This window comes from Xenopus laevis, chromosome 3L, assembly GCF_017654675.1.
Source record: "Xenopus laevis strain J_2021 chromosome 3L, Xenopus_laevis_v10.1, whole genome shotgun sequence".
Lineage (NCBI taxonomy): Eukaryota > Metazoa > Chordata > Amphibia > Anura > Pipidae > Xenopus > Xenopus laevis.
This window is the reverse complement of record NC_054375.1, coordinates 75,161,878-75,177,285: the sequence shown is the minus strand read 5'-3', so window position 1 is coordinate 75,177,285 and position 15,408 is coordinate 75,161,878. Positions and strand designations below refer to the sequence as shown.

The window sequence follows — 15,408 nt, the reverse complement described above, 5'->3', positions numbered from 1 at the left end:
TATCACAACTAAGTAGCTATGATTCATTTTATCAGTAGCATAATTTCTGTTACAGCTGCAAAAATGCAATAAATACTGTTTCTAGAAAATGTTAATGAATAGTTTTTTCTGCTGATATAAGCTAGCTTCAGTATAAGATACCAAGAACTGGTATTCCTAACCTGTTAACTGTTTTAAAGCGTCTATTGACTTACAGTATTTAATAAAAGCAGCACACATTAACGTTTTGAATTGTTTTACACATATTTTACACACTAATAATTGCCAGATCAAAATAGGCACATAAGACCTATAGCTCAAAAGTTGTCATACTTCCAGGTATAGTAAAGTACTAGTAAAATTCTATTACAGTATATTTAGAGATGTCCTCTACACAATTTTGGATAGTATTCACCAATACAATTAACCCCTATGCCAAAAATGTTAGGCCCTAGAAAGAGTGAAATTTTATATCTTCAACTTTACTATTGAAGAAGAAAATTACAATCTCTTCTCAGTAAAAAGGGATCAATAATTCTGCATTATAAGCAGCATCTCCAGCCTCGAGTAGCTAAATAACTATTCATTTTTTTTTTTACAGAATAAGGTACCAGTCAGACATGTTGATCAAAAACACACACACACACACACACACACACAAATCTGTCAATACACAAAGTGGAGCACTGCAAAGCACTTGAGATTACAATAAGAAATATTTAAATTATTATGAAGTCAATGTTAACATTTTAATGGCAAGTCCATTGGAGTGCTCCATTGTGTATAGTGCCTTACTTTACTTTATAATACTTTCATATGGCAGCACCCAAGTACATATTTGCTGAGGAGAGCACAATTCCCAAGTATATATTAAGTTACTTATATCTGTTTGTTTGTTTGTTTCTTTGCTTTCTACAATTATCCTGAATTTTGGTCAGCTTTGAGTAACCAAATTGTTGGACTACACTTGTTTTTGTTTTTTGATAAAGTGAAGATTTTTTTGTAGGTACAGCTGATGGCAATACTTTTAGTTTTTATGTTGAATCCTGCACATGCACTGGGATACGTTTCCTTTAAGGAGTACTCCTCTTGTGGGACTTTGGTTTTGCTCCGCCCACTATAATTGGTTACAAAATACAATCACTGTGACGATTTAAAGCCCAGAGGGCTCCCATAGATTGTAAAGCACAGCAACATATGCAACACATTACGTGAAATGTATTTATACTTTTCTGAATCACTTAAGCATATAAAGGTCACAAAAGGTTTTGTTTTGTGGGTGTTTTTTTACAGGCAAAATGTGCCAAATGCTGCGGATGTAAAATTCTTCTTTTGACTATTGTTCTTGTTAAATTAAAGGTCAGCCTGTTCCTTATTTGCTACAGAATAATAGATGCTTGCCTTCTTGTCAGAAAGCAGGGCCCCACGGAATACAATTTATTGCACAACCATTGCCAGGTGAGCATGTGACAGCTCTTCCAATGAATACAAATGACATGTTACTCTTACCTTCAGTGATTAATATGGGCACAAAATATGTAAGCTGTAAAGAGAAGTACTGACAAGGACATGGGAAATAAGCTGAATTATGTGAGAACAGAAATGTTTGACCTTCCAGCAGGGTTGTATATATATGTCCATTATTAATTTTTGACTAAATGTTCTGGTTTCACTTGTATGAGTATGGATTCATAGCAGTTGTGTAAATGTAGTTGGTTCTTCTGGGTACAGTTTGTATAATAAAATTTGTAGTGTCAATATTTCATTAATGTATTTATACATTTTATGTTCAGATATGGTGCAGTGTCTATTTCTATTTTGTGACAGTGGCTGCTTACTGGAAATTTATTTGTTTATTCATCATGGACATAAAATTTCAGGGGCAAAACAAAGTGTTAATGGTCCAATTATAAACTTGGATATCTAGCTTGGGAATAGGCAACCTCTGAGCAACTACACTAGAGGTGATTTTGCAATGGCTAGAATATCAAATGTAGATATATCTGACTTAATGTGCATTTTTTAAGAACTTAACAAGGACATCACTCAGCATAATTCAATGGCTGCCAGTTTAATCAACCCATAACAAGCAATCAGCAGTAAGGTCTCACATTACCATTTGTAAAAAGGAGGTCTCTGTCCCATAAAACTGTAATTTAAGTGAGTGGGTAACCTACAGACACAAATATGGACAACTGTGTAATAAGTTTGGCAGTTTACAATGACTCAGGGCCCCCCAGAGAACCTTACCTTGAGGACCCACTTTTACAACAAATAGCCCCAGTTACAACCAAAGCTAAATGTACAAGGTGTCATGTACACCTAGGGATTCAACATTTGCGGCAGAAAAGTCTGGGCAGGGATGCGGGGAGGGTGAAATCTGGGATTGTGACTTCCAGGGGTGGGTGGCGATATCATTTGGGAGGGCCATGACATGCACCTGGAATTGGCTGATCACTGTCATTCACTTGAGAGTTCTGTTTAGATCTCAAAATTAGGTATTTTCAACAATTTCCTTCTTTTTAATCTGGGATATCTTTGTGAAAGCCAGACAGGTGGCAACCACAAAGGTTTAATAATTGGTGTCCTGGTCAGAACTGAGCTAACAAGCTCAGGGCTGCAAAAAACTGCTAAAAAAATACTAGCAGGTGTAGACTGGTGTTAATACCAGGGTTCCCTTGCGTAATGCTTGCTTGCACTTAATTCATCAAATCAGGCTGAGCAGGCACAGGCAGCAGGCACAGGTACAGGTACTCCCTGCAAATTGCTTCGATATAGGTGCAGGTACCTTCTGGATTGCGTCAATGCCCTAAATTTTACATCCAAACCAGTTCTTTGCATTTCGTTCATAAATCAACTCTCCTCTCTTCTGTAACTTCTTCTAAACATTATAAAGCTACATTGTGTAGCAATGTCAGATGAGAAAAAATATAAATACAGAACTTTCATAAAAATCTGCATTTGACCCTGACTTTTAATAACAATATTTGAACTTATACATAAATACTGTTGTGTTGCCTTGGGCTAAATAATATTTCTCAGCTGCATTTTATTATAGGCACTATATATTAAAGAGGAACTCTCATGAAGATTTAATATAAGCTTCATATTTTGGAAAAATGTTCTAAATAAAATCTTCACTATTTCTTTCTCAGCAGTCTGTTTCTATGTGTAAACTTTGTGTAAGACAGTTTTTTTTTAGAAAGACAGATCTTATTTCCATGGGATAAAGGTGATATAATCTTTTGTCATGATAGATAAGACCCTCCCCCAAATGTCTAAATCCCATCACTTTTTTCAGGATTCAGCCACATTCTTAGCATCTAATGTCAATTTTTTGGCAAAACACTTGACACTTGATTTGGCTTTCATGTGATTCAAAGTTCTTTTTAAATGCAACAAATTTTAAACTTTGTTTTTGCTAGTTTTTATCACTAGCAGAAAATGAGGGTTCTGTTTATGTTTGGCGTTCAACCAAATTTTTTTGTATGATTCTGTATTCAATCAAATTCAGAAATTATGGATCTAGTGCATTCCTAATTGTTTTACACATTCACTTACAATTTTTATCCTGCTCTGGTGAACTATAAAAACTGAAATGTAGATGTAAGAAGTTAGGAGCACCCAGTTTTTTGTGTATTACTGGGCTGGAACAGCCCTTCTGGACAGCACATTGCTACCATATTACACGTGGCATTATGCAATAAAGCCTAAAGTGCCCTTTTTAGTCAATATATACTGTATCTTGAGAAATATTAGTCTCTTGAACTCACATGAAATGAACTTCAAAAAAACAAAGCATTAAACCATTACTGATAAAAGTAATTATCACAATATTAAGCATCTGATGCTTTGTAGTTGCTGTATTGTAAATATTTCAGTGTATTATCAAACTATGATTATATGCAATAAATAATTGACTTCGGTACATAATCATTTACTGCAGTAGTCCCACAAATAAATGCACTACACTTACATAACTGGACAAAACAGGCATACAAAACAGGGGTTTTATCAGCCAAACATGGACTTTTCTCTCTTTATTTACAACCCCAGCCACTTCTCTGAGTTGTAGTTAAATGCAGCACCAATCCTTTAAAGCTATTCTGGATAAGAATACATCTACACAAAATCCATAAATAACCATAAAATATCCTTGCAATTGGTTCTTAGTCATATAATTCTAATTCAATTCATGGTTTACCAATGTTTTGTTAATGTGCATTTAAACATGCTATTTAAACTGGCTATCTGCATCGTAAGGATCACACATAGGAATGCTTCAATTTCTCCAAAGGGGCATACTGCCCTTTAAAACATGAGAAATGCTGGTACACATATTTTTTTATATTTGTTATTTCAAAGTAACTGAGTCACAGAAGTTAGTGGAGGAAAAATTGCTGCTGTTGATACACTGGCTGTAGTTTATCTACTGGCAAGAGTTGTAAGATCTAGAATTTATACAGGTACAATTATGGATGAATTCTTTAGAGTAAGCAAATATCTTTGTAATATACAAATAATTCAAGGTTATAGAAATACATGGCTCACAGATTAAATTGGTCTGTTATCTAGCATGCATAAGACCTAGGATTTTCCAGAGAAAGGTATTTTCTGTAGTTTGGAGAAAGCTAATAGAAAAAAAATAAACATTTACAAAGCCAATGGTATAGTTTTGCCACCATTCCAACAATATGGGTTTATGATATTCTAGTTACCACCAAGTACAAGGTACTGATTTATTACAGAGAAAAAAGCAAATCAGTAAAACATGTAAGTTGTTTACAGCATATTTAAATGGCACTGCCATATTTTCGGGAACTTTATGGATAACTGATTTTAGCGTAATAGATGCCCTATCTAAAGAACAGAAGTGTTTAACAGAACAAACCTCTTCCAGCTGACAGGCTTTTATAACACTCAGGTATCTGTATTGGTCATAGGAAACGCCAAACACTATATTCTCTTTGATGGTCCCTGGCATGATCCAAGATACTTGAGGAGAAAATGATATCCTTCCACTATGCTTTATTTTACCAGCTGATGGCTCCAGTTCTCCCATGATCATCATCAATAGGGAAGTCTGTAACACAGAACAAAAGAATTTAAGTTGATACATGGTTGTACCTGGATGGAACCCACTGTACTACCCTCTACACAGATTTTTTTTAAGAAATGTGCTTGGAATATTGTTTCTCCATATACAGTTTTAGGATAATAAATAACTTTGTAATTCCATTTATATTTTATAATAATTGGTACATTATTCCCCAAGTAATGAATTACAGAAGGCACCACAAGGAATTTGTTAAACCATATCTCTCATCTATCTATCTATCATCTTTCTTTATACTGTATATATCTCAGTGTTGATATTATCTCAGGTGTTGGTGTGCTCTAGCATATGCTTGTTAATAAACGCAAAACTTTAAAAAAAAACTATTGAAACATTATAAGAAAGGTTCGGTCCTTCCCAATTGTATTATGAAGGTGTGGTGGATTACAGCATCTATTATCTCAGCAAAATAACAAGATAATAGGTAAAAACAAATGTTATTGATGTTAAATAAAGAACACTTCACATGCTTAATGTAACTTCATGTTTAATATATGCATACCTAATGTTGTAAATGAGAATAAGTAGTTTAAATTAGGCGTTCCCAACACCTAGGTGTGTTTAGGAAATGGAGCCCAGGCTTTGATTGTGACAGAGCTTGGGAACGTGTCTATATCAGTGTCACAACATGTCCATTTAATGTACTTAAGGGCCACTTCACATTAAAATGAACACAAGTAGAAAAGATAAGTGCTGTTTGCTGTGAGCATTTGGCTTTTCTTGTCCTTTTGTTATATTTCCTGTAGACTGTAAATGCTTTGGTTTACTCTGAATGAAATGAACTCCCTACTAAACTGATTACAGACAGTGATGGGCTGGGCCCATGAGAGAACATGGCTTCCAGGGTCCACCCTCACAACAATTTAACATTGAAGGTGCTAAATCTTACAAGGGTCATTTACAAATGCAAGTGAAGGGATATTAATTTGTTTTTACATAATAATGCAGCCTTAAGTTATCTTATGTTATCATTCCAGTATAATTGGAACTACACAGTTGCTCCCACAGCAATTGCTTCCAATGCATCAAAAGGAATGCAATTGAACATACATGTGTTAGCAAACTAAATCTATGTTGTGGCAAACACTTCATCTGGAAGCTCTTGACCTATACATCAGATTATTAATAAATTTGTGTACTCAAGTTCTATTGTGTGCATTGTAAAGAAATGCCCTTCCCTTTAAACAAAACAGGGTTAGTTTGTCCATATATTGCAATATATTCAAGCAGGTCAACTATGTCAGTCATCCCTGGCCTGGCCAGTCGTACACAGGCAAAAAATCCGCTCCTGGTCTGCCTTGTGTATTAATTTGAAAATTGCCATAGGTTAAAATTGCATACAAAGGCATACACACTAATTTTAGTGTGATTTAGTGCAAATACTAGTGACTGTCCCTGTTTGAAGCAATGAAAATGTTTTTTTGGGTGCTCTGTTGTTTGCAAGGGGCGAGATTTCCCATTTGGGGCAATACAAAGTTCCTCTAACGCCATTGCCCAAAATTAATGTCCCTTATTGTTATGACAACTGTGCCCTTGGCATTCATACATCAGACCAATAATGTAGGGGGAACGGTTTGATTAACTATTAATGCATACATTTTCATAAAAAATGTAAGGTACATTTCCTAACACACTCTTCTCTACATACCATTTTATTCTGCTTATCAAAGCAGTAAGAGATTACATTTTGTTACTGTATCAATACAATTGGTTTGTATAGGGTTTGTATAGGGAAATACATATCTGAAGTGTGAATATAGATGAGCAGGGAGAGATAATGAGATAAAGCATTTATGTAATGGTTTAATCAAGGCCACTTTAAGGCCATTGGGGGCCTGGGCAAAGACCAAATTGGTGGAACTCCTTACTCTGCACCATCAACAGATATGAATACACCCACTATTTATAGGAGGAAAAGTATGGGGGGCGGAGTGATGGGTGTGGCTGGGGAAGTGGTCACTGGGGTGAAGTCATAGAGGGGCCCCAGAATATGTGGACCCTAAGCCCCTGCCCCCCTTGCTCTTTAATTAAGGCAGCTTGGATTTATAAAAAACATGACTTTTCTCTATATTTCAGCAAGAACACATTTTATTAAGAGGGATTCATTGCTGGTATTTATACTTAAAACTGATTCTCAAGCAATGTCTATTGATATAAATGGGATTTGCTGAGAAAAAAATCTTACAATGAAGTTACTGTGGCTTTTTGACCTATGCTGTCATTTCTTAGTTAATAAGTAGCCAATGGCCCTTATCAGAAGGAGAAATACATGGAAAGGTGTTAAATGAAGCTAGGCCTTATCTCATGGTTCCGCTTAAGGTCACCATTAACTCAGGGGCTGAGAAGGAAATATAGCAGACAGCATAAATCATTTTGTTCAAAAATCCCAGTGATGGTATTACGCACAACAGGGTTAACAGTTTACAGGCAAGTAACAAATTAATTGAGAAGCCTGTGTGAAATTTCCTTCCCTACTAGCAAAATGGCTATTTAACAATACAAATGGAAAGCTGTGAAAAAGGGCAGACAAGTGAGATACTAAAAGCATTTCACTCTCTTAAAAACTAAAAACACACAGTAAAGATTATTATTATCATCTAGTTTATATAAAGTAAAAATATACTCTACAGATATGTACAAAACAACGAGTATATACCAAAAATACATATATATCCATGTCACCTCTTGCCAGACCTGAATGTACAGTAGGACTCCCATTTTACATTTTTCAGGGTACTAAGTTCTATTCCAGACAGGGTTCTAGCTGCAAAATTTGTAAGCTACCCAGGCACCCTGATTTCTTCCCACACTCCAAAAACATACAGGCAGTTTATTTAGCTCCTAATAAAATGAACCCTATTGTGGGAATTTATTGACATTAGATTGTAAACTCCACTGAGGAGCTGATGTGAATGATGAACATTTTGCCGCTATGACGCACAGTGTGCTAATCAGCAACAATAACATTATACAATATATCAGTGGATTCATTTTGGGTATAGTTTTTTTCTTATTAAGAACTAAGGATTATAAGGTTGATGCCTGTGAAACAAACATGCCAAAGGTGTTGCTTGCAAAACAGGCACTTCTAAACACTGCACTTAGATGAAGTGTTGACTCAAAACAACATTTTCCATTGTTTTAGAAAAAATAAAAACAAACACTATGGGGCACATTTACTAAGCTCGAGTGAAGGATTCGAAATAAAAAAACTTAAAATTTCGAAGTATTTTTTTGGGTACTACGACCTTTGACTGAATGATTCGAACTAAAAATCGCTCGACTATTCAACCATTCAATAGTCGAAGTACCGTCGAAGTACTTTCTTCGCCGGTTTAAACCTACCGAGCTACAATGTTAGCCTATGGGGACCTTCCCCATCAGTTTTCTAAGCTTTTTTTGATCGAAGAAAAATCCTTCGATCAATCAATTGAAATCCTTCGAATCGTTCGATCCTTCGTACGATCGATTTACGCAAAATCCTTCGAATTTGATATTCGAATTCGAAGGATTTTACTTTGAGGGTCGAATTCGAGGGTTTATTAACCCTCACTATTCGACCCTTAGTAAATGTGCCCCTATGCATTTATCTTAAAATGAATAGTTTACCTTTCAGTTAATGTTTAGTACAGTATGTCATATTCATTATATATAGTTTTTAAATTATTTGCCTTCTTCTCCTGGCTTTTTCCAGCTCTACTATTGACTACTGTCTGGTTGCTAGGGTGTGTTAGATCATAGCAGCCAGATAGCTACTAAAATTACAAATTGGGAGTTGCTGATCATAAGGCTAAATTATAATAATAATTTGAAACTTTTCTCAGAATATCACTTCATGGTAATTTTACAGTTGAGGTGCTTCTTTAAAGGGGAAATATCCATCTGTAATTCATTGTGACCTCGGTAAATAGAGCTTGTGTTAGAAATACATTCTGTCTAATATTTTAATTTTATGGCACATACAGTATTTTGGGGTAACAAGGTTGAGGTAGCAAGGGTAAAAATAAAAACGGACCAAGTAATCTGTCTACCCACGGCCGGCGCGAGGCGAACCTGCTCACACACCACTCAACATCAATGGCTCCACAGTAGAGACAGTAAAGAACACCAAATTCCTGGGAGTCCACATCTCTGATGACCTCACCTGGACCACCAACACCGCCTCCATCACCAAAAAGGCTCAGCAGCGTCTTCACTTCCTAAGATGACTGAAACGGGCCAGCCTTCCACCTCCCACCCTCACAGTGTTCTACAGGGGCACCATAGAGAGTGTCCTGACGAGCTGCATCTCCATCTAGCACAGTAGTGCCAGCTCTGCTGACCAGAAAAGTCTACAGCGGACTGTCAGAGGAGCAGCCAACATCATTGGAGCAGCTCTTCCATCACTGCAGGACATCTTCCACAAGTGCTGTGCAAGAAAGGCCTCCTGCATTGCACTGGACTCCACAAACCCCTCAAACGGACTGTTCACGCTGCTCCCATCCGGCAGACGCTTTCGCAGTATTAAAGCCCGAACAACCAGGCTGGCGAAAGCTTTTTTCTGCAAGCTATCAGACTCCTTAACTCACTGCCTGCCCTCCCACTACATTCCAGACACACTTGAACTGTGAACTTAACTTTGTGAACTGTTAATTTATTTGCACAATTCTAAAGGTTTACACATGCATATATCCAATTTCTGCCAATATATTGCACATTTCATGTTTACATATTTATAAGTGCCTTTTTGTGATATGTACTAGCTGGAGCCACGTCGTCTCGTCTCACTGTGTATTCGTATACTGCTGAGATAACAATAAAGTTTACTTTGAAAATCATAATCATTTGCACTTATAACAGAAAAAAAGTTGTTTAGAATTGTGAAAACAATATTTGTTTATCCCTTTCTATGCTTTGATTCTGAATCTTAAAATGATGTAGTAGAATTCAGTTCTCCCACAAGTCTGTAAAATCAGCTGGCTTCTGCTTCATTGTTTCAAGAGTCAGAACCAAGACAGCAAAGACTATTTAAAAAAAACAGCAACATTTTCTAACAGTCAGGAAGTTTTGATAAAGGAGGACAATATGCAACTGCTTTCAGTATTCACCAGTCATGGCACCTGTTCCCTGTAGATGCAACTGTAGCCACACTCTTTAAACATAGTAACATCACGCATTCCCACTTTCAGAAGAGCAGGAGTCTGTCTCACTGTCTCTCTTTGAATAATAAAGCATAGTGCATAGTACTGCACTATGTTATGTCTTCAAAAAGCTGGTATTTCCAATCTATTACAACTTATAAATTATATGAATTGTTAAGGGACACCATCACCTTCAAGAAGCTTAAACCAATTAATTTTTCTTCTCTGAAACAGTAAAAATGCAAATGGTTTCAAATGAATAATGTGCCATCCAATTCTGCATATATTTGTCTGTACTTGTAAGGCCACTTTAGGTGCCACAAGGGATTTGAAAAGTGAACATGTTTTTTACCTTTCCAGCCCCTGTAGATCCAGCAATTGCTAAAAGCTGTCCTTTTTCAATCTTAAAATTAATGTTTCTGAGGACTGGAGCAACATGCAGGGAAAAGTTACTGAAGAATGCACTTGGATCCTCATTAGAAATATTCCCTCCATTTACTTCTAGCTTTGCTTTTTCAAAGAATTCTCCAATCCCCTGTAAAGGAAATAAATACATCAGGAGACACCCTTAACAATCTCCTAATAATACTATGAGAAGGAATGGCATTTTAAGATAATTGTCTTAACCAGAAAATGAAAGAGGCACTCGTAACATTTTATTGGTGTTACCAGGGTTCCCTCTAGACTGTGCTTTGCAATGTCATTAGTGGTTTTGGTCATATTTTATAAGAAACATAGCAGGGAAAGCTGTTGTATAGCACAATGGCTACTGGGGATAATGGAAATTGTAGTTGAACAGCAGCTGGAGACCTTCCCAGTGGAGACTGCATCATTAGAGACTTAAATTCCACCACCCATTTACTTGGTGCTTGTTCAGATAATGGGCCAGAATCAATTCAGTAAGAAAACTGTATCTAATGGTTTATCTTGTGAAAAATCATTTATGAGATTCAATGTGAGGAGAAAAAACTTTTCTCCAAATTCATTTCCAGTTTTTTTGCCATAGACTTTAATAGAGTTTTCACGTGTTAACCGTTTTTCTGAATTGAATTGCATCTCAAATTCAATCCCATCCATCAGTTTTCACGTGATAAAACCCTTTTCTGAATTGAATCTGGTCCATTGATTGAACAAATCTGCTGCCAATGTTTCTACAGGGGCCCATAATGGGACCCAATCAATACTACCTGAGTGTCCAAATCAGGCACAGATCTACTCTTTTGGAAACCTGGATATCTTAGACTCATGGGTCTAATTATCTATCTATCTATCTATCTATCTATCTATCTATCTATCTATCTGTCATCTGACATTTTTTTCTAGCAGTGTTTCTATGTTCATGCATGTCTGACGTTTCTAACAGCCTTCTTCTTTTTAATAAATTTATTTATTTACTTAAAGGGATTCTGTCATGATTTTTATGGTTTACTTTTTACTTATAAATTACATTATAAATTAACAGTTTACATTGCAAATAATGGGGGGTACCTGGGAAATGGACATCATGTCTAACCCCATGCCAAATTTAAAAATTAAATATAAAAAAATCTGTTTGCTCTTTAAAAGAATTCTGCTGAAAAAACGCAACAGTTTCTCTTTAATGAACATAAGTTGCTTTTATCTGCTGGTACCAAATATTTTGATATGTGCAACTCTGTGGTTATAACCAAATTGTATTTACAGCCCACTCTACAGTAATTAGACAGGGATCTATGCAGACTAACCTCATCCCATGATGCCGAAACATTTTCCATGGCAACTTCTGTGGTTGTCAAATTATATTCCAATGATTTATATTCTTCCTTTTGTAAGAATTCCTATAAAATATAATCAAATAGACATTATTTCCAGTAAAGATTCCTCCTTGATCAATTCATACACAAGTGCACTGACTCCATTTTGAATTGCTGAACTTCCACTCTGTGTTCCACTCTTCCACTCTGTGTTAACGGAGTCAAGTCATAGTTACGAGTGTAACTACTGTATTCCTTGCTACTAACAGCAGATCATTTTCTGTTTGGATTGAGTTTTATCAGTTATTCATGTAATATTAACAGAAAGTAGGGTTGCACTGAATCCACTATTTTGGGATTGGGCCAAATCCCAAACCAAATCAGAATAGTTATTTGTATATGCAAATTTGGGCAAGGAAGGGTTAAAAATAGCCATACATGTAGAGTGTTGAAAATATTTTGGTATTTACTTGATTCGGTGCATCCCTAACAAAAAGCAAAAACAAAGCATTTTTTGTATATATATATATATATATATATATATATATCTATATATATCTATATATATATATATATATATAGATATATATATATATATATATATATATATATATAGATATATATATATATATATATAGATATAGATATAGATATATATATATACAGACAGACCGAAAGACAGACAGATAGATAGATGATAGATAGATAGATAGATAGATAGATAGATAGATATCCCAGGTATAGATAACCCACAGCAACCAATATTGCACAGTGTATGCATAGTGTTTATTTTGTTCTGTTCTACACACATATTGCATAACAGTTAATATTAAATTATACATACCTGTATTTTATTTATCACTCCAAGAGAGTCATACCATGTCTGTACAGCCCAGGGAAACTGCCTAGTTACTGCCATTCGCAGGACTATGCTAAATGAAATGGTAGTAAATATTTTTCGGAGTGAAATGCCATCGAGTAACAGATGAGGTACAATAGAAAGAAACACCACAAAAAATCCAGAGAAGAAGAAGGCTGAGCTGTTGAAGTATCGCACATATGCAGCTTTTCGAGTAAGCTTCAGTTCAGTCCTATGAAAAGAGAAAAACATTTCATTTTCTGTTTCACATTTCCCACTAAATATGAGAAACTTGAAAAAAAAACATTCAAAAACATTATTGAGTGACATATGCTGATGCAGCTTTACATGTTGACATGTATGTAAAATGAAGTCACAAAAAAGCAACTATATTGAAAAGCAAGTGATATATAAATCATTAGTTTACATGTATGGGTCAGTAGAGAAGTTGCATGTCAGCCAATGACCATATACATACACCAAATGGAGCTCTTGAAAAGCCCAGGTCACCCTTTAGACAGATAAATGTGGATGAACATTATCCACGTTTCCTTAAACATATTGTACCATTATCCCCATTTCTTTGAACATACTCTGTCTCTAGGAGCGACTGCCTGTGTACTTAAGTTGATAAAAGGTCACCTACTATGTTATTTATTTTGTCCTTACCTTCCACTGTTGAAACAGAAGAGTGGAATAGCTAATAATCTAGCTGAGTCAGAAAAACTTCCTAGCTTCCATAAGTGAATAAGTCTGTTACCTGTGTGACAGCCTAGTGTTTATGAAACATTATGATACACCTGTTTCTTAATTTTTTTTACTGGTGCGTCCTTATTTGTACTCTATCTATCTATCATTTATCTAAAGCAAAAAAAAGAGCACCCCTGTGTGCCAAGGTATTTCAAACAAGATCATCCAACAATATAAAAAGTTTATTGTCAAGTTTCTGACAATTGCTCTGATGCAAGCCGAATGTTGAACGCAATAAACTTTTTATATTGTTTATGAAGTTCTAGAGAAAAACGAGTGCTGCATGATTTTGCTTATTTATCTAGTTAGCCTTCTCTCTTTACAATAACTCATACAATAATCTCTCTAAAAATGCTACAAACATAGCAAGTAAAGCCTGGACTAGTGAGTTAATATATACATAATAGGGATGCACCGAATCTACTATTTTGGATTTGGCCGAATCCTCCGTGAAAGATTTGGCTGAATACCGAACCAGAATCCTAATCTGCATATGCAAAGGAAAATTTTACTTCCTTGTTTTGTGCCAAAAAGTCACGTGATTTCCCTCTCTGCCCCTAATTTGCATATGCAAATTAGGGGCTCATTATGTATTAGGGATGCACCGAATCCAGGATTCGGTTCAATCAAACTGTGGCCACACAGGGCCAAAATCGGCCAGCTGAAATCTGCAGGCTGCCCCTCACCATGAGCAGTATCCTCTTTTTTTTGCATCCAGAACCCTTGTGGCGGCTCCAGTACGAACACACAAACACATTCGGTCGATTTTGGCACAAAATGCAGTCTCACATTACTTTGCTGAAATTTGCACCAGAGCCAACACAAGGGTTACACAGAAGCCTCTGTTTTAGGGTGGTTTTGTTGTTTTTGGAAAAGATAGCAGAAAAGAGGGTGAGAAAGGAAGGATGACAAAAAGGGGGGAGACACAGGACAGGGAACAGATAAGCAAAGAAAAAAGAGAGATTAACTGGGAGAGTAAACTGACAGGAAGGGATAAATTGAGAGGAATGAAGTGCAAAAAGGTAGGGAACTTGTGCTGTGGCACAAATGCTAGTTACCCATGGGTGATTTTGTTAAGTGATAAGTAGTAATGTACAAAACATAACCACTGGAGAAGGTAGCCATTAGATAAGTATGGGAGATATGAACTTCAAGGAGAGGATCTCTTAACGGATAATCTGCTTTGAGAGTTTATAGCCTGCAAGCTGAATTGAGCTGTCTGTATCATTCTAACAAACTGAAAGTTTTGCCAGGAAAGTATAGGAAGGTGGTGTCCCAGCTGGTTCTTCTTTATGGTTTCAGTTCACAGGAAAAAAATGGTCACATTTAAATAACAATTGTAAAAATATTAGTGCGTTCAGATTTATTGGTTTTCTGTGTAACAAAGTGTACTTTCCAAGAAACAGGTGCCGTTGGTATCAAGAAGTTACTGTGAATTATAGATCTTATAAATTATACGTTATCATACAAGAGAAGCTCAGACTAGGATACATACGGAATGTTGCAATTATGATAAGCAGTGAAACAGTCACTCCATAAATTAAATGACACATTTTTGGTGAGCAGCTTCCCATATCTCTCAAATGTGCTCTTACATTTAAAGCTTGTTTAGAATTCAAAGTCATATACAGAACTTAACATTTATTATAGTAAAACTATAATGAGTTTTGATAATCTTGCATGGGACACGTCAATCAATTAATTAATTAAGCTCAATGTTTTTCTTTTATTTCACTTGCTCTGAAAATACAGGCACTGTGCATAGCTGTTATGGACAATTGTTATTGCAGTAGCACCCATACACAAAAAAATTATGTTAAAAGCACTGCATGGGGTTTCGCACAATTATTC

At 35.8% G+C, this 15,408-nt stretch overlaps 1 protein-coding gene across 2 annotated transcripts in view; it reads right to left on the bottom strand.

Moving 5' to 3' along the window:
• cftr.L (cystic fibrosis transmembrane conductance regulator L homeolog) overlaps positions 1-15,408 on the bottom strand; it is a 74,234-nt gene that overhangs the window by 25,103 nt on the left and 33,723 nt on the right. For both annotated transcript variants that reach the window (XM_018252561.2, XM_018252562.2), the window contains 4 exons: positions 12,793-13,039; positions 11,940-12,032; positions 10,568-10,750; positions 4,871-5,062 (listed from right to left, as the gene is read on the bottom strand). In XM_018252561.2, coding sequence (XP_018108050.1) covers positions 4,871-5,062; positions 10,568-10,750; positions 11,940-12,032; positions 12,793-13,039 — 715 coding nt within the window. The remainder of the gene's footprint in view (positions 1-4,870; positions 5,063-10,567; positions 10,751-11,939; positions 12,033-12,792; positions 13,040-15,408) is intronic.